We start from the raw sequence: 26,712 nt of genomic DNA, 5'->3' as shown, positions 1-26,712 counted from the left end.
TATTGCAAGAGGCTGTAACAACTTGTCTAATGAGGTAATGTTGTCTTGTGGATAGAGGAGGAGGCTTGAAATCATCAGATAAAAGGCAATATATAACAATTACTAATATTAACCAAAAATTTCAGATCTAGGTGCCTAAAGTCAAGCTTCTAAATCCTGGTTATCTAAGTTGATGTGGCCTGATTTTCAGAGGCCGAACAATCCCAGCCCCGATGGGAGTCAGTTGGATCACTATGTTGAGGTGCTGAAAGTAGTCTTTCAGCATTGTGTCCTAGTACACTAAAGCGGTGCTTACACTCAGTGAACCATACATGCAATCTGTTGTATACATTTCCATAAAACTGAAAGTATCCCTGACGAAATGACTGTATTTCCATACAAGTTATAATCATTTCATTTTTTATAACTTTTTAAAATTGTCCATTTTTTCTGACACAGCAAGAAAATTCAGCACAGCAGGAGTATGCTCTGCAACTTCAGAAACGAGAACATTTTTTAGCTGAAAGAGAAGCGTTGCTTTTCAGACATGAAGCTGCTTTGACTAAGATAAGAGGTGTTGAAGAGGAAGTTTGTGCAAAATTTCAAATTATAAAGGAGGTACAATAACTTGTATTTGAATTATTTTCTTGGGCAAGTATCGTTATCTGGGGAAAGTCATTTCACTGATTTCTTCAGACCCTCAGTTTCATCACCTGTAAAATGGAGATAATCGGTTTTGTAAAGAGCTTTGAGGTCCTCAGATGAAAGGTTGATATATAAGGGTAAAGTAATATTGCTATGTATTTTGGTTATTAATAGTTGCTTTCTCAGAAAGATGAGTTTAATAGTCTGGTTCAGGGGTTGCCTTTAGTTGTGTACCAGTATTAAATTGTTTGTGGTGAAAAAAATTTCCCTGGAACCTAACCCCCTCATTTACGTTAAGTCTTATGGGGAAATTTGATTCACTTAACATCGTTTCGCTTAAAGTCGCATTTTTCAGGAACATAACTACAACATTTAGGAGGAGTTCCTGTATTGGAGTTCTTTGAAGGGGTCAACAAACATGTGGACAAGGGGGATCCAGTGGACATAGTGTACTTAGATTTCCAGAAAGTCTTTGACAAGGTTCCTCACCAAAGGCTCTTATGTAAATTTAAGTTGTCACGGCATAAGAGGGAAGATCCTTTCATGGATTGAGAACTGGTTAAAAGACTGGGAACAAAGAGTAGGAATAAATGGTAAATTTTCAGAATGGAGAGGGGGTAACTAGTGGTGTTCCCCAAGAGTCAGTCCCAGGACCAATCCTATTAAACTTATTCATAAATGATCTAGAGAAAGGGGTAAACAGTGAGGTGGCAAAGTTTGCAGATGACACTAAACTGCTCAAGATATTTAAGACCAAAGCAGACTGTGAAGAACTTCAAAAAAAAATCTCACAAAACTAAGTGATTGGGCAACAAAATGGCAAATGAAATGTAATGTGGATAAATGAAAAGTAATGCACATTGGAAAAAATAACCCCAACTATACATACAATATGATGGGGGCTAATTTAGCTACAACTAATGAGGAGAAAGATCTTGGCATCATCATGGGTAGTTCTCTGAAGACGTCCACACAGTACGCAGCAGCAGTCAAAAAAGCAAACGGGATGTTAGGAATCATTAAAAAGGGGATAGAGAATAAGACTGAGAATATCTTATTGCCCTTATATAAATCCATGGTATGCCCACATCTTGAATACTGCATACAGATGTGGTCCCCTCATCTCAAAAAAGATATATTGGCATTAGAAAAGGTACAGAAAAGGGCAGCTAAAATGATTGGGGGTTTGGAATGGGTCCCATATGAGGAGAGATAAAAGACACTAGGACTTTTCAGCTTGGAAAAGAGGAGACTAAGTGGGGATATGATAAAGGTATACAAAATGAGTAGTGTGGAGAAAGTGAATAAGGAAAAGTTATGTACTTGTTCCCATAATATAAGAACTAGGGGCCAGCAAATGAAATTAATGGGCAGCAGGTTTAAAACAAATAAAAGGAAGTTCAACCTGAGGAGGTTGTGAAGGCTAGGACTATAAGAGAGTTTAAAAGAGAACTGGATAAATTCATGGAGGTTAAGTCCTTTAATGGCTATTAGCCAGGATGGGTAAGGAATGGGTCCCTAGCCTCTGTTTGTCAGAGGGTGGAGCTGGATGGCAGGAGAGGGATGACTTGATCATTACCTGTTCTGTTGGCATTGGCCACTGTCGGTAGACAGGATACTGGGCTGGATGGACCCTTGGGTCTGACCCAGTATGGCCATTCTTATGTTCTTAAGTTCATGATTTTCTTTGAAGTTCTATGGTTCCCTGCCAGCATGATTATTCTACTTTAACAATATCTTGCAGGCAACTGGATTTCTTTTCAGTTAAGAAGGTGAGTTATATTTTTGAGACTAGCTCTGTGCTGTTTGATCGGTTGGAATTCTTTTTTTTTTTTATACTGTCTCCAGGATGGAACTTCTGAGGGTATGTGCCAGAACATTCCAGCTAAAGGCTTTTGGTGCTTGTGTTTGTTTTCTATCCTTATATGTCACATTCAGAGATTTCAGCTTTTTAGATGCTGTATAAGACATGTTTTTCAGCTTGGCTTTATTGGAGCATGAAAGCAGGGCTAGAAAAATTTAGCAGACGCTTAAGGAAATTTTGCCAAATGCTTGACTGTTAGCTGAAGACTAGCACAAAAGATGGTAATTCTCAGATTAAAGCAAATTTTCTCTTCTTTCTCCTACCCATATTAGTCACAGCTGATGGGAAAGGAGAAACTTTTGGCATTTTCACCAGTGTTGTCTCTGTCTACTTTGGCACGTCATTTTAAGTATCAAACTTGGCTAGTCGGTATGTGAGAAATTTGAAGCCTCCCGAGGTCCTCTGGCTGCTGGGAAAAAAGGAGCATTCTCTCTCTGCTTCACTTTCATACTCTACCGCCCCCTGGTTGTTGCAATGAGGTGTCTCTGCTATTCTGCTCCTCAGCCTCCATTTTTGAGTTCTCTGCTTCAATGCATGTCTCTGCTGCTGCTCATAACTGTCAATCAGTAGTAGAGGGAAAATGACATGACCTCTCAGTTTCACTGCTACCCACTTTTCTAATTTATATCAAAATAGTAAAACAAAGTATTGCATAAATTTGTAGCAATTCCAATTCAGCTTCCCAAGTACAAGAAAAACTTCACTGCAGGCTGCTGAGGTGCTTTATACCATTAGGAATATTTGCTGCACTGGAGGGGAAGATTTTGATATCTTTGTGACTAAGGTCCATAGTATTTCCTTACAAATAATTGGTGTAAAAATCAGTTTCTCCTTTTATTCCCCTCCCATGTTAACCTGTTTTTCCACCCATTTTATTTATGGAATTGATGCTTTGGACACGCATGTAAATGAGATGATATGATGATATGATAAATACATTTTATAGTGAATTTAAAAAGGGATATGACCTTCTCAAGAAGAGCCAGCAGGCCTGCTATTGCTCACAACCACATAGTAATGATTATTCTTTTTGATATACAGGACACTCCTGATTTTCAAAAGATCATGGGCACAAAGTGCAGGCACACTTGGGCATGCAAAATTGCACATCTGACCCTTTAGAAATCAGACCCTGTGTTTTAACATAGTGATTGCAGAAGTTGTTTCTAGTTGGTATATCATTAATCATATTTTTCTATAGCAACACGAGGCAGAAGTTAAACAGCTGTCAGAAACCTTGAAAGAGAAGAGTAAAGAAAGCAAGAGGCTCAAATCATCATTTGACACCTTGAAGGAAATGAATGACTCTTTAAAAAAGCAGGCAAGATCCATTTTCATACCTATTCAAGAAAAATTGTAAATATTAGCATCAATTTAAATTATTTTTGGAAAGTTGACTGATTGTATTTGCAGTCTTATTAAACAAGATTCATATAATTGAGCAGAAATGACTCTTGTTCCTTTCCTACCACTTGGTTTTTCTTTTAACTGGTTGGCGTCTTTTTTTTTTTTTTTTTTTTTTAATATATATATAATCTCAAATTCGGTAAAGTTTGAATTGCTCTTCTAAATAGTCAGCAACAAGTCACTCATAAGAAAAGAAACATTTCAATATCCTGCCAAGGAAATTGAGACACTAGGGTAGATAGCCTTCTAAAATTCAGAATGCAGCCATGATCTAGTTAATAGCATGGGCAAACCTTTGTGTATTCTATAATGTTGTTGAATTTATCCTAGCAAGTGATTTGTGCTCCATGCTGCAGAGGAAGGCTAAAATCCCCAAGCTCCCTGCCAGTCTGGCATAAGGGGACAGTGCCTTCCAGACTCTACATATGGTGATCAGTTCGACTCTGAGCGTGTGAGCAAGAACCAACCAGTCAAGCATTTGAAAGAGAATTCTCAATTCCGTTTCAGAGCACCAGTGGGAGTTTGTGTGTTATGTACAGTTCTGTAGTTCTACATAGTTGCTGCAGTCTGACTTTATTCTACCATGTAGATGCTTGTCCAGAGAGAGACAGCTCTACTGAAATTAGTTATGTGGATAGTGCTTTGAAGCTGTAAAGATACCTATAACTGTCACTGTGCATTTATTAATATAATGCATAGAGCTATGCACACAGGTAATTTCAAATTAATTGTATATGTCCTCTTCAGAAAATCTCACTCTTGAAGGTATGGTTTCTGTATTTGGGTGTGGCTGTATGTAATGTGAGCCCAGTGTTTGGCTTGCAAGTTGAATTCTCAATTCACAGGACATAGCTTATTATACATTACACTGAACAGTTAGCAGAGCTCTGATTAGCTGGTTCATTTTATAAAGAGGTGAATGATCTTCTTAGCTGTTGCTTTGCTTACATTAAGAGCAGATAAACTTGCACTTTAATAAATCTAGATGCCTATAACTAATGATTTTTGAACAACCTTTATATGAAGTAAAGAATGAGTTTAAACTTGTTTTGAGTCCACAAATATTTTAAACATATTTTCTGATTCTTTTAGTTAAGTGATGTAAGTGAGCAGAACAAGAAGATGGAAGTTCAAGCAAGAAAAGTACAAGCACGTTTAGAGAATTTACAAGTAAGACTAACAGTTTTTCCTTATTACTTCTTCCCTTGTAAGAAACCAGTCAAATGTAATTTATTTAATATATCCTGTTGCAGAGGAAGCATGAATTTTTAACAATACAAAAATCTAAAGATGTTTCTCAAGCAATGCAAGAAATTAAATCTGTGAAGCAGGAAAAAATGGCAACAACATCAAAAGTTTGTAAGGTAAGGCATAAACAAGGAGGAAAGGAAACTTCTTTTTTAATTAAAGGCTATTAGATGTTGGAGTATCTTTCTAGAACACCCACTTTTGCTATGTCTTCAGGAAACTAGTGGCGTCATTTACTCATGTCTTGTATTTATGATATGAGTGAACTACTCAGTTATACTGAGGAAAGGGGTTAGTGTTCAGGGCATAAGAATAGTGCAATTGGATTGCATTGGGGAAAATTTAGTATGTTTAACTGGAAAAATAATTACATTTAAATTGTCACTAAAAAGAAGTGCACTTATTGTCATCCTGATCACCTTTCTTTTATGTTGTATCTCATCCCCCCTCTTTTAATCAGTCCATCTTTTTAAATTGTATGTCTGTTTCTTCCCCGGTGTTTGGAAAGTTCTTTTGATTACTGTCACAGTGTAAATAATATCTCTCTATGTACAGCTTTCTATAGTTAATTGAAAAGAAAAACGGGTAAGTGATGTCAGATATAGGAAGATTAACTTGTAAGCCATAGGTAATTATGCTCTTAGTGCTTATAGTAGAAAAAGCCTCTAGTGAAGAAAAAAGTGAGTAAATGCTGACATGTTTCATACATGATTGCAATATGATCACCTTCCTTCCTTCTGTCTTGAAACATTCTCTTTTGCTTTTGTGAAATAATATTTCTTATCTCAGTGTTGTCCTATTTAATAGTGTGCCTTCTGTCTGTATTCTACCATTATATCCTTCTGGGAATTATGAACTCTAGCAATAAAATGACTTGGAATATTGCTTGAAATATTATACACAACTTTCTCTTTCATTTAAGGGAACTAGATTTTTCCCTCTGAGGTCTAACCCTAGAAACTTCCTGAATGCATCTGCTTTTTTTCCTGACAAGCCTAAAATAATTTGTTCCACTTTGAGATTCTTAGTTAATGTATTGGAGAAGGCGAATTGGGGGGTCCATTCTTCTGAAGTCTTGGTCTTAATTCTTTGAACTTATTCGTTATTGGAATGAACATTATTCAGTTGTAGTTAATGCTGTAAATTTTAATCGCAATGGGCTACATACAAGAAAGTGACATGAATTGTTTAGTGCATCTAAGATTTCCCACATAAAAATTACCACATGTTGACAATACCTGTGAATTATGCAGTTGTCTTTCACATTCTCCTCACATTCTTATGGCCAAAGTTGTAAAACGGACCAATTCTGTGCATGAAGATGTTTTTCTAGGACTTTATATAAATTTCGTACCTATGTGTTTTCTGCCAACCAATAATCACCACAAATAATGGCCTAAACTCCTAATTTTTCTCAGGCATGGCACCATCCTATAATAAAATGTTAAAACTGTTTTCATATTCTGACACATCAATCTGTTTTCTTTGAGAGGCTCTAATAATATACCATATGTTTTGGAAAAGCTTTATAATCTTATTTAATGTTATGGTTGTTACAGGTACCACTTAATTCACATGTTTATGAGCTTTTAAGTGTTCTTATGGACTGGATCTCGGATCAATTCCTCAAAGTGAAAACAGAGGAAGAAGGAGACCATCACAAACTAATGTACACCCACAAAAATTACACACAAGAAAAGTGTGCAAAGGTAAAGGGGTTTGGATTTTTTTTTTTTTAAACCTTGTGGCCAATGTACGCTAGTTTTATTTATATATATTTTGAATACTCTTCTCAAAACAAAAATTATTGTGAATAGTTAACAGTTTAGTATTCATTCAGACAATAATATTTAGTGGGCGTTTTGACACGTATAGCTCCAAAAATACAGGCAATTTAAAGAAAATTAGGGTATTAAGTTCCTGTCCCATTGTAAGCCATCTCTTAATCCTGATCACTTCTTTCAGTGATATGATTTTCAGATTTCTCTCTTCATTCTTCCCCGCAATGTTGAACATAAGAATGAGCACACTGGGTCAGAGCAGTGGTCCATCTAGCCCAGTATCCTGTCTTCTGACAGTGTCCAATGCCAGATGCGTCAGAGAGAATGCACAGAACACGGCAATTGAATAATCCATCCCCTGTCGTCCACTTCCAGCTTTAGGGCAGCGAGAGGCTTAGGACACCCAAAGCATGGAGTTGCATCCCTGATCATCATGGCTAATATCCATTGATGGACCTATTCTCCATGAACTTACCAAATTGTTTTTAAAACTCAGTTATAGTTTTGGTCTTCACAACATCCCCTGCCAATGAGTTCCACTGGGTGTTGTGTGAGGAAGTACTTTTCCTATTAACTTCATTTGGTGACCCCTGGTTGTTGGGTTACGTAAAGAGGTAAATAAAACTTCCTTATTAATTTTCTCCACACCATTCATGATTTTATAAACCTCTATCAAATGCCCCTTTAATAGTCTCTTTTCCAAACTGGAAATGTCCCAGGCTAGGTCTACACTACAGACTTATGTCAGCATAACAGCATCACTCAGGGGTCTGAAAAATCCACACCCTGGAGCAATGTAGTTATACTGACCTAACCACCTACGTAGACAGCGCTATGTTGATGAGAGAGTTTCTCCCATCGACATAGCTACTACCTCTTGGGAGGTGGATTAACTACACCGACTGGAGATTCTACTATGCCAAAGCGAGAGCATCTTCACTACTACAGTGCTTATGAAGACAAGCCTCCAGTTTTTTTAATCTCTCCTCATATGGAAGCCATTCCGTAGCCTAATCATTTTTGTTGTCCTTCTCTGCACGCTGTCCAAGTTCCTTCCCCTCATCCTTTTTTCTAAGCAAATTTGCATGCCTAATTTAAAATAATGTATTAATAAACAGGCAGTGGTGCTATAAAGAGAGTTTTGGGATGTATAGCTTTGAGATGTATGGCCACTGGGAAGCATTCATGGACAGAGGACTGTTCTCTTGGGATGGACTTCAGCTGGATAGGGAGGAAAATAGACTTCTAGAATGGAGGCTGGCACAATTGATTAAGAGAGCCTTTAGCTAGGAATTTGGGGGAGATTGTTGGAAGATGTCCAGATAATCTCCATGCTGGATTTTAACATTGAGAGGGAATAAAACACAGTAAGAAAGGATACAGCCGTCGGTAGGAGAATGGACATAAGGAGGAAGGGTAGTGTAGATACCAGTCTAATAGGTGATACTGGTGGTAGAAGTCTATGCCTAATCAGGTAAAGAATGTGAGTGAAGCCAAACAGGAAAAATTAAGATTAATGCGAGGAGCCTAGATAACAAAATGGAGGAACTAGAGCTATTGATGCAGGAAGTGAAACCAGTTGTTATAGGGATAACAGAAACATGGTGGAATAGTAGTCATGACTGGAGTACAGGTATTGAATGGAATGTGCTGTTTAGGAAAGATGGAAATAAAGGCAGAGGTGGTGGAGTAGCATTGTATATCAATGATGAGGTAAACTATAAAGAAATAAGAAGTGATGGAATGGACAAGACAGAGACTGTCTGGTCAAAAATCACATTGGGGGAAGAAAGCTACTAGAGCCGCCCCTAGGATAGTGCTTGAGGTGTGCTATAGACCACCGGGATCAGATTTGGATATGGACAGAGACCTCTTTAATGTTTTTAATAAAGTAAATACTAATGGGAATTGTGTGATCATGGGGGACTTTAACGTCCCAGATATAGACTGGAGGGCAAGTGCTAGTAAAAATAATAGGGCTCAGATTTTCCTGGATGCGATAGCTGATGTATTCCTTCACCAAGTAGTTGCTGAACCAACACGAGGGGATGCCATTTTAGATTTGGTTTTGGTGAAGTGAGGACCTCATAGAAGAAATGGTTGTAGGGGACAACCTTGGTTCGAGCGATCCTGAGCTAATTCAGTTCAAACTAAATGGAAGGATAAAAATAGATGTGTGACTAGGATTTTTAATTTCAAAAGGGCTAACTTTAAAAAATTAAGGAAATTAGTTAGGGATTGGACTGAAGAATTTGTGGATCTTAAGGCGGAAGAAGCTTGGAATTACTTCAAGTCAAAGTCACAGAAACCTGCATCCCAAGAAAGGGGAAAAAACTCATAGGCAGGAGTTGTAGACCAACCTGGATGAGCAAGCATCTCAGAGATGTGATTAAGAAAAAGCAGAAAGCCTACAAGGAGTGGAAGATGGGAGGGATCAGCAAGGAAAGCTACCTTATTGAGATCAGAACATGTAGGGATAAAGTGAGAAAGGCCAAAAGCCGTGTAGAGTTGGACCTTGCAAAAGGAATTAAAACCATTAGTAAAAGGTTCTATAGCCATATAAATAAGAAGAAAACAAAGAAAGAAGTGAGACCGCTAAACACTGAGGATGGAGTGGAGGTTAAGGATAATTTAGGCATGGCCCAATATGGTAACAGTGTCTGTGCTGGTCGCCTTGCAGTGCCGTTGGTTCCACATGTAGCGTGCACACGACCTGAGCCCTCCAGTTCCTTCTCAACCGTTCTCAGCTGAAGATGGAGCAAAGGGGCAGTGTTAGTACTTCTCCCTAAAACCGTTAAGAAATAACTTTTAGATAAGTACTTAAATAAGTTGTTATAGAGATTGTTAGTGTTAGTTTTAAAAAAATAAATAAATTAAAAAAAAATTATTTTCTTGTTAATTCATTAGACAGCCGCCTTAAGGGACAGTTGCTAGTTAAAATGCTGGGGTCTCCAGGCCTCAAACATGCGATGCCATGCCTGTTTCAGACAGACATTCTTTATGCGTATGCTGCCTGGGTGAGGGGCATATTTCCCAGAAATACTCCCACTGCAGCAACCTGAAACCCAGAGCCTGATGGGACAGGGATCTTCTGCTTAAAATGATCTTGATGGAGAAGACCCTCCAGCCTAAGGAGGACAAGCAAACAGCCTCTCCGGGCACTCCTCAAGATGGAAAAGGAGACCTACCCTCTGAAAAACCAAAGAAGAGAGCTCAAACATCTTCGCAGAGAGGTCTGCAAAAACAGAGGCGGTCTCCTGCAAGGTCACTACCCCCGATGCCATCTTGCTCTCAGGTGAGCACCTTTAATGCTCCAGGCACTTCCGGCACGGCTGAGGTCAGAGAGAGAAAAACAGAGTCGAGGCACCGACACAAACATGCCTCCTCCACGGCACTGAGCTCACTGGTATGGGACTCTGCACCGAGTGTCTCAGGCACCATTCCTCCACCCCGGCACCGACACTCATTCAGCACTGGTAGACCCTACCAAGTCGGCACCAGCCAAACAACAACACCCCAGTCGGCACTGACTCCATCAACAAAAGGGATAGCACCCACAGCACCAACTACTCAGAAATCAGCACCAACACAGTTTCTGCTGCACTAGAGAGACATATAAATCTCATCGGCACCACATTTACCAATACTGTGCCAAGGGCTCCCCCACAGGCTCCAGAGGAAATCACAGCCCACAAGACATGGCATGGTTCTCCAGTAATGAGGTGGAGGAGATGCAGGGACTATACCTCTTATCTCCATGTCACTCCGAACCTAAGGCCCACCAACCAATGTGGAGCCACATGGGTCCAACACACCATATGAACCAATCATGGTGCGGGCTCCCAAGGATGTACCCTTCTATGGCTTTCCCAATGCAATGGGCACATTGGGAATCCTGGAGTGCATATTGGGGTCAGCATTCTACACTGTCCACAGCGCATAGACGTGAACTGCTCTCTAACCCAGCGTCTCTCATACCACAACACTCAGAGACACAGGAACGGGGAGAGGACACAGAGCCGGGCACAGACCATGACGCATCTCCTGTGCACAATTAATCTTCCTCCTCAGATGAGGCGATTATGCCCCCACCGCCAACCTCAGCGGATGACTTTAAACAATTTCAAGAGCTGTTCAAGAGGGTTGTGCAAAGCCAAGACATCCTGCTAAAGGAGGTAAAGACAAACCAGCAGAAGCTGGTACAAATACTGTAACCTGCATCTACCTCCAAGATTGCTCTTCCCATCAACGAGGCCCTCTTGGATCCTGCGAAGACAGTCTGGCAGACACCTGCTTCTATTCCGCCCACCTGCAAAAGAGCGGATAGACAATATTACGTACAATCCAAGGGGGCAGACTTTCTATTTGCGCATCTGCCTCCCAACTCCCTAGTTGGGAGGCAGTAAATCACCGTAACAGCCAGCCACAATTAAATGTTACACCCCATGACAAAGAACACAAAAGACTTGACTTGTTTGGAGGCAAAATATATTCCTCCGGCACCCTTCAGTTCCGAGTGGCCAATTATTCAGCGCTACTGGCCAGATATGACTAGGACAACTATAGGAAATTTGCCCAGTTTATCTGAGCTTCCAGAGGACAAACAGACACAATTGCAGGCCATTGTCACTGCGGGTCAGTTCATATCCAAAACAGCCCTTCAGGCAACATTGGACACAGCAGACAGAACAATGGCCACAGTCATAGTAATGTGCCAGGCCTCATGGTTTCAGGCCTCAGGGATACCAGTAGAGCTCCAGACAAAAGTAGAGGACTTACCTTTGACTGGGTACAACTCTTCTCTCAGAAGACAGACCAGGTGCTTCATTCAGTGAAGGACTCTCCGGCCAGGCTCTGCACTTTGGGGATTTACACCCCTCCCCCATCCCCCAAACCCCCGCAAAGAGAAGGAGATACCATATCGGAGACCTAGAGACTCCTCAAACAACAGGCAACAACAACAGCGGCCACACGATAGCCAGCGTCAACTATCACAATGCCGGCAAACACTTCAATCTCAGGCACTGACTTCTCAGTCAGCACCTCCAAAACCACAATTTTGAAAAGTTGGTGGAGGGTTTGAACAACCTCCCTCACAAAATAGCACTCATGCCCGACCCATCCCCAACCTTTGGCCATCGACTCCGGCCCTTTTACCACATCTGGGCCACCATACCATCAGACCAATGGGTGTTAGTGTATTCCGAATTGATAACTTCTACCGCCTTTACCTCCTGCCCACCTACCCTTCCCCATTCCTCTTCAGGGACCCTTCTCACAAGCATCTACTATGACAAGAAGTCGATCATCTTCTACAACTGGGTGCTGTGGAACAAGTACCGCTACAATTCAGAGTGAAGGGATTCTACTCCCATTACTTCCTGACCCAGAGGGGATGGAGACCCATCCTGGATCTGTGGAAGCTTGACAAGTTCGTCAGATCCCAAAAGCTCAAGATGGTCACATTGGGTATGATACTCCCAGCGCTGCAACAGGGAGGGTAGTTTCCAGTCCTCGACCTCCACGATGCTTATTTGCATATCACCCTTAATCCTGCTCACAGGAGATGTCTATGATTCACAGTAGGACGAGAACACTTCCAATACAGAGTACTTCCATTCAGTCTATCCTCAGCACCAAGAGTCTTCTCCAAAACTCTAGCAGTGGTAGCGGCACATCTACGCAAATAGGGAATAATGATTTCCCCGGAACTGGAGAATTGTTTTATCAAAGGTCTAACTCGACTAGATACAGTTGATGCAGTCCAGTCCATTATCATACTATTCCAGGAGCTGGGTCTACAAATAAACAAATGGAAATCAACTACAACTCCAGTCCAACAACTAGACTTTTATCAGGGCACATCTCAACGCCATAGAAGCCAAGGCGTCGTTACCCCTTACCAGATTCACAAACCTCGTGAACTTTATCTCGGAGGTACAAGTCAGTCCTCAAGTTTGGGTTCACAGTCCTACAATTACTAGGACATATGGCAGCCACGACATTTGTGATACGATATGCAAGACTACATATGCAATGCCTACAAGGTTGGCTAAATACAATATACATACCAAGCAAACACAACCTACGCAAACGGATCACAGTTCCACCAAATGTCCTGAACTCATTACAGTGGTTGACAAGGCCACAAAATGTCTATATGGGTATCCCTTTCCAATAGGAATCCCCAACAACAGTGATCACCACAGATGCCTCACTGATAGGTTGGGGTGCTCACATATGTCAACACACGATGCAGGGTAAATGGTCTCCAAGAGAGACTCAATTTCACATCAATTTGCTAGAGCTACGAGCCATCCGCAAAGCCTGCAGATATTTCTTACCTCATATGTGGAAGAAATCCATTTGAATTCTGACCAACCGTATCACCTGCATGTTCTGCATCAACAGGCAAGCAGGAGCTCGCTCACATTCTCTAAGCAGAGAAGCCATGAGGCTTTGGAATTGGTGCATACAACACAACATACATATCGCAGTGTGTTACCTGCCAGGCTGTCAGAATGCAACAGCAGACACGTTCAGCAGGTACTTCTCCCAGGATCAAAAAAGGGAGATGAATGGAGAGGTCCTGAGTTCAATTTTCAGAGGGTGGGGCATTCCCACTATTGATCTGTTTGCATCCCTGATGAATTGCAAGTGCGTGATGTTCTGCCACACCCTAAATTCTTACCGAAAGTAACCTCGCCATTTAACATGAACCTATCTGTTCACCCACCGACATTCTACCCTAAGCCTCATGGTACTCCAACAGAAGCCGCCCTACACACTCTAGACTTTAGAAGGGCGCTAGTGTTCTACCTTGAAAGAACCAAACCTTTCAGGAAATCTCCTAGACTTTTCATCTCTACTACCGAGCTCTCGAAAGGAGATCCTATATCCATTCAGAGATTATCCAAATGGATTTCCACGTGTACTCAAACATGCTACCATATCCGGAATATAGAACCACTGGAGCATATTAGAGCACATTCTGCTAGGTCGATTTCAACCTCAGTAGCATTCCACAGTAACATTCCAATACTAGAGATCTGTAAGGCGGCCACTTGGGCCTCCATCCACACATTTGCAAAGCACTATGCAGTCACACAGGACTCCAGGGCTGACGCCATAGTGTCTCACAGTATTTACCTCAATGACTTGAACGAACCCAAAATCCCCTCAGAGGGGCACTGCTCTACAGTCACCTAAAGTGGAGCACCCACAGAGACAATACTCAAAAAAGAAGGAAAGGTTATTCACCTTGTGCAGTAACTGGAGTTCTTTGAGATGTGTGTCCCTGTGCGTGCTCCACTGCCCACCTTCCTCCCCTCTACTTCGGAGTTCGCAGTGAGGACTCTGCGGTAGAGAAGGAACTGGAGGGCTCGGATCGTGCGCATGCTACACGCAGCACCAACAGCACCGTGAGACACCTACTGAGCACGAGCGACCTGCGTGGACACTGCTACTATAAATCTCTGCTCGACCGCGCCGGGACACACCACCACCTAAAGTGGAGAACCCACAGGGGGACACATCTCGAAAAACTCCAGTTACTGCACAACCTTTTCTTTTCTCTTATCTGATGTTAGTGAGGTTTCTTAAAGGACTCACTTGTGCATACTTTCCTATCTGAGTCAGATCTAACGAGACCTCCCTTTGTGCCCAGGACATCTTGCTCATTATTCCATCTTTCTATGAAAGCTATATTTGTGGTGGCAGTTTCATAAATTCATAGATACTAAGGTCAGAAGGGACCATTCAGATCATCTAGTCTGACCTCCTGCACAGCGCAGGCCACAGAATCTCACCCACCCACTCCTATGAAAAACCTCACCCATGTCTGAGCTATTGAAGTCCTTAAATCATGGTTCAAAGACTTCAAGAGAAGTCTTGAAGCCTCCCTCAAGTCAACCATGCCCCATGCTACAGAGGAAGGCGAAAAACCTCCAGAGCCTCTCCAATCTGCCCTGGAGGAAAATTCCTTCCCGACCCCAAATATGGCAATCAGCTAAACCCTGAGCATATGGGCAAGATTCACCAGCCAGATACTACAGAAAATTCTTTCCTGGGTAACTCAGATCCCATCCATCTAATATCCCATCTCAGGGGATTAGTCCTATTTACCCTGAATATTTAAAGATCAATTACTTACCAAAATCCCATTATCCCATCATACCACCTCCTCCATAAACTTATCAAGTAGAATCTTAAAACCAGATAGATCTTTTGCCCCCACTGCTTCCTTGGAAGGCTATTCCAAAACTTCACTCCTCTGATGGTTAAAAACCTTCGTCTGATTTCAAGTCTAAACTTCCTGGTGGCCAGTTTATACCCATTTGTTCTTGTGTCCACATTGGTGCTGAGCTGAAATAATTCCTCTCCCTCTCCTGTATTTATCCCTCTGATCTATTTATAGAGAGCAATCATATCTCCCCTCAACCTTCTTTTAGTTAGGCTAAACAAGCCAAGCTCCTTAAGTCTCCTTTCATAAGACAAGTTTTCCATTCCTCGAATCATCCTAGTAGCCCTTCTCTGTACCTGCTCCAGTTTGAATTCATCCTTTTTAAACATGGGAGACCAGAACTGCACACAGTATTCTAGGTGAGCTCTCACCAGTGCCTTGTATAATGGTACTAAAACCTCCTTATCCCTACTACAAATACCTCTCCTGATGCATCCCAAAACCGCATTAGCTTTTTTCACAGCCATATCACATTGGCAGCTCATAGTCATCCTATGATCAACCAATACTCCAAGGTCCTTCTCCTCTTCCGTTACTTCTAATTGATGCGTCCCCAACTTATAACTAAAATTCTTGTTATTAATCCCTAAATGCATAACCTTACACTTCTCACTATTAAATTTCATCCTATTACTATTACTCCAGTTTACAAGGTCATCCAGATCCTCCTGTATAATATCCTGATCATTCTCCGAATTGGCAATACCTCCCAGCTTTGTATCATCTGCAAACTTTATTAGCGCGTACCCACTTTTTGTGCCAAGGTCAGTAATAAAAAGATTAAATAAGAATGGTCCCAAAACCGATCCCTGAGGAACTCCACTGGTAACCTCCCTCCAACCTGACAGTTCGCCTTTCAGTAGGACCCGTTGCAGTCTCCCCTTTAACCAATTCCTTATCCACCTTTTGATGTTCATATTGATCCCCATCTTCTCCAATTTAACTAATAATTCCCCATGTGGCACGGTATCAAATGCCTTACTGAAATCTAGGTAAATTAGATCCACTGCATTTCCTTTATCTAAAAAATCTGTTACTTTTTCAAAAAAGGAGATTAGGTCGGTTTGGCACGATCTACCTTTTGTAAAACCATGTTGTATTTTGTCCCATTTACCATTGACTTCAATGTCCTTAACTAATTTCTCCTTCAAAATTTTTTCCAGGACCTTGCATACTACAGATGTCAAACTAACTGGCCTGTAGTTACCCGGATCACTTTTTTTTCCTTTCTTAAAAATAGGAACTATATTAGCAATTCTCCAATCATTCGGTACTACTCCTGAGTTTACAGATTCATTAAAAATTCTTGCTAATGGGCTTGCAATTTCAGGTGCCAATTCCTTTAATATTCTTGGATGAAGATTATCTGGGCCCCCCGATTTAGTCCCATTAAGCTGTTGCAGTTTCGCTTCTACCTCAGATATGGTAATATCTACCTCCATATCTTCATGCCCATTTGTCATGCTACCATTATCCCTAAGATCCTCTTTAGCCTTATTAAAGACTGAGGCAAAGTATTTGTTTAGATATTGGGCCGTGCCTAGATTATCTTTAACCTCCACTCCATCCTCAGTGTTAAGCGGCCCCACTTCTTCTTTCTTAGTTTTCTTCTTCTTTATATGGCTATAGAACCTTTTACTATTGGTTTTAATTCCCTTTGCAAGGTCCAACTCTACTCGACTTTTAGCCTGTCTCACTTTATCCCTACATGTTCTGACCTCAATTAGGTAGCTTTCCTTGCTGATCCCTCCCATCTTCCACTCCCTCTATGCTTTCTGCTTCTTCTTAATCACCTCTCTAAGATGCTTGCTCATCCAGCTTGGTCTACAACTCCTTCCTATGAATTTTCCCCCCTTTCTTGGGATACAGGCTTCCGATAGCTTCTGCAGCTTTGATTTAAAGTAATCCCAGGCCTCCTCTACCTTTAGATCCATAAGTTCTTCAGTCCAATCCACTTCCCTAACTAATTTCCTTAATTTTTGAAAGTCAGCCCTTTTGAAATCAAAAACCCTAGTTGCAGATTTATTTTTGTTAATCCTTCCATTTAGTTTGAACTGAATTAGCTCATGATCACTTGAGCCAAGATTGTCCCCTACAACCATTTCTTCTATGAGGTCCTCGCTACTCACCAAAATTAAATCTAAAATGGCATCCCCTCGTGTTGGTTCAGCAACTACTTGATGAAGGAATCCATCAGCTATCGCATCTAGGAAAATCTGCCCTATTATTATTACTAGCACTGGTCCTCCAGTCTATATCTGGGAAGTTAAAGTCTCCCATGATCACGCAGTTTCCATTAGTATTTACTTTATTAAAGACATTAAAAAGGGCTCTATCCATATCCAAATTAGATCCCGGAGGTCTATAGCACACCCCAAGCACTATCGTAGGAGAGGCTTTACTAGTTTTCTTCCCCAATGTAATTTTTGCCCAGACAGATTCTGTCTTATCCATTGCATCGCTTCTTATTTCTTTACATTCTACCTCATCATTGATATACAATGCTACTCCACCCCTTTTACCTTTGTTTCTGTCTTTCCTAAACAGCACATACCCTTCAATACCTGTAGTCCAGTCAAGACTACTATTCCACCATGTTTCTGTTATCCCTAAAATATCTGGTTTCACTTCCTGCACCAGTAGCTCTAGTTCCTCCATTTTGTTACCTAGGCTCCTCGCATTGGTTTATAAACATCTTAATTTTTGCTGTTTGGCCTCGCTCACATTTTGTACCCTATTAGGCACAGTCATTCTACAGCCAGTATAACCTATTAGACTAGTATCCACACTGCCCTCGCTCCTTATATACATTCTCCTACCCATGGCTGTATCCTTTCTTACTTTGTCTTCTTCCCTCTCAGTGCTAAAATCTGGCGTGGAGATTTCCTGGACATCTCCCAACCATCTCCCCCTAATTCCTAGTTTAAAGCTCTCTCTTTATCAGTTGTGCCAGCCTTGATCCTAGAAGTCTCTTTCCTTCCCTACTCAGATGAAGTCCATCCCGAGAGAACTGTCCTCTGTCTGTGAATGCCTCCCAGTGGCCATACATCCCAAAGCCCTCCTTATAGCACCACTGCCTAAGCCATCTGTTGACAGTCATAATCTTGTCACACCTTTGTTGGCCTTCTCTAGGAACAGGAAGGATCCCGCTAAAGATCACCTGAGCCTCAATTTCCTTAAGCGTCTTCCCCAGCCTAGCATAGTCTCCCTTAATACTTTCCAGCAAGAATCTAGCCGTATCATTTGTTCCCACATGAAGGATAATTAGGGGATTCTTTCCCGCTCCCTTTAGGATCCTTTTCAATCTCAGGTCTACATCCCGTATTTTAGCACCCGGAAGACAGCACACTCTTCTATTCTCTGGATCAGCTCTAATTACAGGCCTGTCTATTCTTCTCAATAAAGAGTCCCCGATCACATAGACCTGCCTTTTCCTGGTGATGGTGCTATTCTCCAGTCTCTCCCCTGTTCTCTCTGGCTGCAAGTACTTTCCATTCCTATTTTCCCTTATAATCCTCTTCAACCCATCCTGTATCCTCCTGGGGCTCATATTTGGTGTAGTCTCCCTTGACTCTTCTGCTTTTCCTATAGGACTAGCCTCTCTTCTCTTCTTCCTTACCCTTCCACCTTCAACAAGTACCTGCTGAGCCCCTTCTTCATTTTCCAACTCTGCAAACCTCTTCCTAAGCTCTATTTCTCCTTCACTAGCCCGTCTTTTCCTCTGCCTGGTTCTTTTAGTCACATGCTTCCACTGACCACTTTCCTCACCCAGTCTCCCCTCAAAATTCCCCAGCCCTGCTTCCATCCGTGAGTCTGAGCTTTTCCCTTCAGATACCTCATATCTTTGCTCCATCATCTGCTCAAACCCCTTCCTAAACTCATCGAGACTTTCCACCTGCATCTCCAAACCTCGGATCTTTTCCTCCATCAGCTCTATCAAATGGCATTTCATGCAGAAAAACTCTTACCGGTTCCCCACTCCAGGATCATGTACATAGCACAGCTTCTACATCCAGTCATCCTCAATGTGTCTTCCACTACAGGAGTCACTCCCACAGCTGCCTCTGTATCTGTCATCGCCTTCCCACCTAAATCCTGTTAATCTGGGAAACACAAGCCACACCAAAAAGACCATCCCCCCCCCAGCAAAAGCAAACCCCAAACAAGCACCACAATACAAACTCCCACTCAAACTCCCCTGTTTAGAGCTCTGTTTGCTAGCTCCTGTGCTGCTGCAGCTGTCTGTGCCGCTGCCTGAATGGCTGGCTACCTTTATAGGACCTCTAGTCAGAAGCCCCACCCCCTAATCAGGGCTCAGCTGCTCTCCCAGCACAAAGCCCCTACACACACACACACACACTCACTCACTCTCTAACAGTTACATCTGCCAGGAGAGTTTCTGATATAATAGGTGTTACTGGCGTAATATCCAGTCACTATTTTAAACAAAGGTAAAATTGCTTTAGAAACACATCCAAAATTCATCTGAAAGTGATTAGACATTTATCTGCACCAAACTATTCATTTACCAGTATTTTTTCAAAAGCTCAAGCCAACAGATGGGAGAGACTGCACTACCTTGATGTGCATAGGGCCATACGTTGCTACATCCATAAAACCAAGTCATTTAGAATCTTAGCTAGACTCTTTGAGGCCTATGCAGAAAGAGTAAAAGGTCAAGCGATCTTGGCTCAGCCAGTGTCATATTGGATATCTTCATGCATAGGATCCTGTTATGATTTGGCAAATGTAACTGCTGAGTCTATAAGGGACTTCCAGCAACCTTTCTAAACATATTGACTGTGGACATCTATAAGGTGGCTACATCTTTACATACTTTCCCCAGACACTATATCATCACTTCTCCAGACTCTGCCATCACTCATGTATCATGAGTGATGTGGACTTTGAAAAATCTGTACGTCATTCCCGGTTTGCATAGTTCTGAAGTCTCACCGTCTTCAGGGAAACTGCTTGTAAATCACCTACAGTAGAATGTATATGTGAACTATCACTTGAAGGAGAAAAAAATATTACTTTGTCTCCTATAACTGTTCTTTGAAATGTATTGCGCAGATATGCATTCCACGAGCCTTCCTTCTTTCCTTGTAATTTGGAAGTGTCATTGTTTTTCTGCTGCAAAGGAACTAAGGGGGAATCAGGGTAACTCTGCCTTTTATACACTCGGCTGCAGGTACAAAGACATCCAAGTACTGCTGGCAAAAGTCTTCGATTCAAAGTGCATTCGGTGCACATGAACACCTACAGTGGAATGTATATGTGCACAACGCATCTTAACAACATTTGCTATAGAGATCAGTAACCATTTTTTTCCTTTGGAGACAGAGTTAAGTTTTTATGTACGTGTGGTGAGTGTGCTAAACGTATTCAGTGCACTGGAACTGCCAGATAAGTAATGCAATCCATTATCCAAAATTTTTTTGTTTACTCAGTGACAGATGATGTATAAAACTATACCACTGTACATTTTTCCAGCTTTTACCTGTCGTTGCTGAACAACTCCAGTGGATGCCATTTGTGAACCCTAAACTACATATGCCTGTAATTAAATTTATTTACTGGGCTATAAGGCAACTAGACTGTGGGACACAGGTAAAACATGTATTCTACTTACAGAATAATTCTTTAATATTTCATGTTCAGAATGCTCATTCTCAGAAGATTCTCAGGTACTATGATGTAAGATAAATGGATGCTTTTCGATGTAGTAAGTATAGTTTTAAAAAAAAAAACCATCCGCCTTCACAACATTCAAATTCAAATAATTTGCTGCAGATATAAGGCAAAGGGGAAAAAAATTAAGATAGCCGTTTATATTATAGATCCATGCTTTATCTGTCGAGGGACTTATGTAGCCCCCTTTGTAATAATATCTGAGAACCTCACAAACCTTGAATTTATCTTCACAACATCCTTCTCAGCTAGAGAAGGAAATCCCCATTTTATGAATGTTAAACAAAAGATGCTCCTAAGTGAAACCTTGTATTGTTTAATCCTGAAGTAAATATTTTCATCCAGTATGTAACGGAAGTTCTTACAGAACCGTATTGTAGCAGCATAAATGGGGTCATACCTTAGGGTCCAATCCTGCAAAAATTTATGCACGTGCCTAACTTGTATACTCTGAGTAGTCCCTTTGATTGCAAAACTAGGCACATGTCTAAATCTTTGCAGGACTGGGGCCTTAGATTCTAATAAATGATGCTGAAGTTAGAAAGCAGATTTTACATGAGCATCTGTATTTTTTTTAAATTTGGATCACATTAAAGATGCATTACATTAACAGTATGAAGAATATATTCTGCCCCACAGTTTTGCCTTTCCAATTCAGTGACATGAATTCCAATAATAAAATACTTTTTCCCTTTGCTGGTGGACGCTTCTATAATATGTCAGTGTATTATGCATAAATTCTCCTTCTTTAATTTTACATAATTGTAATTACTTTAATATATGTTTCTGTATTAAAGAAAATCAATATAGTGGGTCAGACCTAGAAAAAAATGTATATGAACTGTTGAAAAGGCTACTGGTGTTTTAAGAGTGTCCTCTAGCAAAAGAGTAACATAGCATTTTATATATATATATATATATATATATAAGTGATCATTTCCTTAAAGTTTGGAGGCATTTTATTGCAACACTATACCATAGCTAAGTGGTTTAGTGTTTCCAATATCCATCCCACTTTTGGTTGGGATTTTCAAAGGTTCTTAAAAGAATTAGGTGTCCTACTGCTATTGAGTTTCAATGGGACTCGAGCATCTAATTGTCTTAGACAACTTTGAAAATCCCTTCCTTTAAGCTTAGCTTTAATTTTGAACATTTTCCATATGGGAATATATTTGTATATATACAAATTTATTTATACATTTGTATATACATATTTGTATATATACAAATATATTTGTGTATATATATCGTTGTGCTGAAAAGTTGGGTATAGAATGTCATCCCACAGCCAATTTTTTCTTAAAATTTGTTTTCTTTTATAATTTTACTTTTCACCAATACATGATCTTAAACTACATCACTCCTTTTGCATTCATTACCTAATTTACTTCAATCTCACATGGACTGGTTCGTTACAGAAAATTGACATGTGAATGTCTGAATCTTGAAACTGAGGTCATTGACAATGTTCATAAAGAAATTAATCTCATATTCAGTGCTCCCTTCTCTAGTAATTTTATGTTGTCACTCAGTGTGGGAGACTAAGTCCAGGTTGATAGTTTAGTAATTTAATTTTTTTAAAATGTAAATTGTATCCTTAAATTCTTTATGGGTATATTGCAAATATTGTATTCTACTAGATTTAACAAAACAGTAACTGCTTTTAGTTTGCTATCCCATAGTATCTAGGCAAAACAGGATAATGTAAAGGCTGATTCTGTTATAGTCTGGGTTTACTAGATTTATTTGTCTCTCAATGTTGTTTTAACGCTGGCTAAGTTTAATTGTAATATTTTTAATTTACTACCACCAGTTTATATAACATGCCTCATTAGACTGTACAGTTCTATAAATATAGTACTTTAAAATGGACTTTGATTTAAGTTGTGTGATTATATTTACTACTCTTTTATAAAATGGATACAATGTTTACAACAGCATTCAACTATGACATCAACTATGAGGAGGCTCGGTGAAGACATATTCAAAGGCATAGTAACTAAGGGAAACCAACATGGCTCTTCTGAGCAGACTGCTGAAAGTAAACCAAAGACAGCAGCTTTCTTTAAGAGTTCCATTTTACCTTTGAGATTTGTATCATCTTTAATTGTACTCAAAACAGTAACACAAGGTAAGTTCTTAAATGTTATCACATTTAGTAAACAGCCTTTGTCTGGGCAAAAATCAAATACACAAAATCCATCAAATGGATTGTATTATATCTGTGTCTGAAGTACTTTGTAATTGTAAAGTGAGGAATATGTTCTTGAAGTTTTACTTTATTAAGAAACAAAGTATGCTGCAGCAAACAGAAAGCTTTCTAAAGTTATAATTTGTATTATATTAAGATGTTCAGATGTAGATTATGATATAATTTGACATTGTCAAGGTGGATCCACAGCAAAAAGGAAAGTGGAAAATAGACATGTTGGTGATCGTATATTTCACATGTTTAGCTATCCAAAAGGATTTAAAATGATACAGGAATAAATGAAGTTTTATTTAAATTCCAACAGTTGAATTTTGTTTTTTGAGTGATGTTATGGTTGCCTAGGTGATTCAGATAGCTGGGGGTTTTTTATAGCTGAAATAAATAAGCAGCAGTTTTTGCACTGCTTTTTAGGGTGACCGCATGTTTCATGTTCAGGCTAGCAGTGTTCAAGCATCTTGTGGTAGTCATTTGCATGTCCTCTGAGTGCATGGTGAGCTGCATTGTCCTTGTTGCTGCCACATCTATTAAGTAGGCATGGTAGTAATTTCGTAGGATACTTCCCTAACTGGAGGACAAATGATAGTGAGATAGAATTGGGTCAGAAGATATGTTCTAAATTGGTGGGTCATTTTTAGCTGGGCTGAAATTGGGGCTGGTACACACCCGTACACCATGCAGCCCTTATCTTAGCTGTCTCCTATCTTGCTCTACCCCCATCCTCTTTCCACTGCTTTCAAAGGCCAGTCAGAACCATGCTGCCTGAGGCTGGGGCAGGTAAGCATCAGTTCTTCATGTGATCATCCACATATTCCACACTAAGTGTCCTTGCATCACAACCCCCATCTGAGGGCATAAAGAGCATAGTGAATCCTTTCTAGTTTCTTGTCTCCCTGCTTGCAAGATGGAACCCTTGGCAATGTTGTCTTCTCTTGCACACTGTGAGAGTTAGCTTAGCTTAGTTTAGATTTTTTTAGTGTTAGTGTCATTGTTTTCTTTTGTCTGTTGGCCTATTAAAAAGAAGAATGTATTGTATTTAGCATAGTCAGTCAGTTAGTTTCTGATAACCCAGCTATACACCCACATACAGGAGTACTAGGATCATGGCTGAAGTGAAATTACCAGGGTTTAAGACCAGTCTTTCATGTGACACTGCGATACCCATCAACGATGGTCACACTCAATGCTCGATATGTCTTGGGGAAGGACACGTTCTGGAATATAGTTCCTTGTGTTGCTCTTTCTCCAAGTACACCCAGAGACAGCAAAGGAGGCGAGCCTGAAATTATTCCTGCTGGAGAAGTCGATGCAGGTCTTCTCAGACTCGAGGAGATCTTCAGAGAATCCTCGATGTCAGTGTCAGTCCATCTCTGAGTTCAATGAGCTGCATCTCTATTTTGATCTCCTGGGTGGCTTCCTTGTAGAGGCCTCCTTCATCTGCTGGTATATTAGCTTTGACATCTTTCATGTGCAGTAAGGAGCACCACTACAAAGATGAGCCTGGGTCAACTTTTCTGGCACTTACCAAGAGGCAGAAAAGTCACTATGACTTAAAATGGCCTGTGTCAGTGAAGGGTCATAAGAGCAAGAAGGCCCATTCCAATTTCTAAGGCAGCTCACATGATACCATCTAAATCTAAGGGCAGAGCTGCCTATGGTATCTAATATGATACAGAGCAACTTGATATCCAGTGCCTCTGCACTAACTACATCCTCAGAAGTAGCAGTTTTCCACTTCTTAGTATTGACTAACTCTACAGTACCTGATGCATTGGGCCCGGGTACCTTAGCACCAAAACAACACATGGTACTAAGCAACCTCTCAGTGGGCCCAGTATCCGAGTCAACTCTGCTGGAGAAACTTAGGTAGGTCAGTACATAGCTCCCTGATGTACAGCCACCATGCTTGGCCAGAGAGGTATCTCCTATACCAACATAATCTATATAGAGTTTATACCTGAGAGGACTGCCTTTCTCCTAGAAGAGGCAAACCATTTTTTTCTCTTCTACTGCTGAGCACAGTAGAGAATCATCATCCGCTTGCCTTTTATCTGCCCCCAGGATAGCTCAGTGAGATTCTGAGACAGATTCCAGGGAAGAATTTCAAGGGAGCTAGGAAGAGGTCAGGATCTCACAGGGGTTACCCACTTTGGTATCCCCCTCTGCACTAATCCATATAATCCTGACCATACTGGGCCACCCCCTTCAGATGTTCAACACTATTTCAGAAACTTACCTCCTCCGCTGTGTCGACAGCTAGGTCTCACTTTGGCAACTCTGCTGCTCCAGCCACAGCTGCTGAAGAGACCAGAGGAGGAGAATGTCAAAACAAAACAAAACATTCTCTAGAGGAATAGCATCAAGTTTAGGCTGAAATTTCCTCCTCTTTACCCCCATGAGGCGATTATCCCACCTACACTGGCCTCTGTAGATGTATTCAGGGTTCTCCAAAACTTAATAAAATGCATGACGATATTCCCCTTAAGATTATGCTAGAGAAACAGCACAAGTTCTTGGACATATTACGCTCTGCAACACCAGGGAGGTTAGCCATGGCAGTAATTGATGTCCTGCTGGAGCCTATCATTTCCATCTGTCGTTTGCCTGCTTCTGTCTTAGCCTGGTTCTGAGAAGAGACAGAAGACTTCAAGTCCCTGCAAAAGGATTGGATTTTTTTTACTCACATCCTGCACCTGACTCTCTACTTGTGCAAGCTGTATACGGGAGAGGACAAAGCAGCAGAGTCCTCTGAAATCTGTCCTCACTGAAAAGGAACAAAAACACTGAATCTTTTTGGCTGGAAGGCCTACTCATTCACAAGTGCACATGAGGATAGCATATTACCGTGCGCTGCTCTCAAGGTAGGATTTCTGAAAATAGGACACATCTAATTTTGTTGATAGGAGCACCAAATAGAGCTTAAATCTTATGTCAGAGGGCCAACTGACATCTTGGACAGCACTACAGACTGTTGAACATGTCTGATTGGTGCGAACAGTGGCCTCTGCACTACCCATGAGAAGGTTTCCATGGCTTCCCAGTCATTCAGTATCTCTAGGAAGACAAGGTGACGATTTAGGACCTCCCATTTTCAAGGAATTGACTTCTTCAGAAGGCGGACGGATGAAGCCATCAATGCTTTAAAGATTCCAGAACTATCCTGTGCTGCTTGGGATTTTGTGTCCCAACTCCTAAAGGGAAGCAGCCACGATACCAAACATGTTTCAGCAGCACTACTTGACACAAGACTCTGGTCATCCAGCAAGATCTTCTGAGCCACTGAAGAAGAGTCACTGGAGATGACCCTCTCTTTTGTCTTTGGCTGCCTATAGTAAGGTGTTTCAAATGGGCAGCAGGTTTGACACCAATGTCAGTAGTCTGCTTCAACTTCTACAGGATCTTTTCTGCTCTAGTCTCTCTCCCCCTCCCTCCCCCCCAACACCTTTGGCATTACCTCAGTCAGGTGGATTCTTGAGATTGTGACCATTCACTTTCAGTCCCTATCAGGCTCTAGTTCCAAGCAGTCAAGACTGGTGGTTAAGACAGATGGTCGAAGTTGGATGCCAGGTCAAGGGCAATGGTAAAACTGGGGTCTAGGGACAGGCCATGGGTCAGAGTCCATAGACAAGCCAAATCAGTATGG

At 41.0% G+C, this 26,712-nt stretch overlaps 1 protein-coding gene across 6 annotated transcripts in view; it reads left to right on the top strand.

Moving 5' to 3' along the window:
• The window catches only part of CCDC138 (coiled-coil domain containing 138), a 76,787-nt gene that overhangs the window by 14,182 nt on the left and 35,893 nt on the right, over positions 1 to 26,712 (top strand). For 3 of the 6 annotated variants that reach the window (XM_038386817.2, XM_043509337.1, XM_043509289.1), the window contains 7 exons: positions 439 to 597; positions 3,690 to 3,809; positions 4,988 to 5,065; positions 5,149 to 5,259; positions 6,703 to 6,852; positions 20,663 to 20,779; positions 22,799 to 22,991. In XM_038386817.2, the coding sequence (XP_038242745.1) occupies positions 439 to 597; positions 3,690 to 3,809; positions 4,988 to 5,065; positions 5,149 to 5,259; positions 6,703 to 6,852; positions 20,663 to 20,779; positions 22,799 to 22,991 (928 nt within the window). Of the gene's footprint in view, positions 1 to 438; positions 598 to 2,374; positions 2,397 to 3,689; positions 3,810 to 4,279; positions 4,412 to 4,987; positions 5,066 to 5,148; positions 5,260 to 6,702; positions 6,853 to 20,662; positions 20,780 to 22,798; positions 22,992 to 26,712 lie in introns of those variants that run through there. The other 3 variants (XM_038386824.2, XM_038386819.2, XM_043509480.1) reach the window with 3 other exon arrangements.

This window comes from Dermochelys coriacea, chromosome 1 (genome assembly GCF_009764565.3).
Source record: "Dermochelys coriacea isolate rDerCor1 chromosome 1, rDerCor1.pri.v4, whole genome shotgun sequence".
Lineage (NCBI taxonomy): Eukaryota > Metazoa > Chordata > Testudines > Dermochelyidae > Dermochelys > Dermochelys coriacea.
The sequence above is the reverse complement of the archived record's forward strand: the minus strand, read 5'-3'. Positions and strand labels throughout refer to the sequence as shown.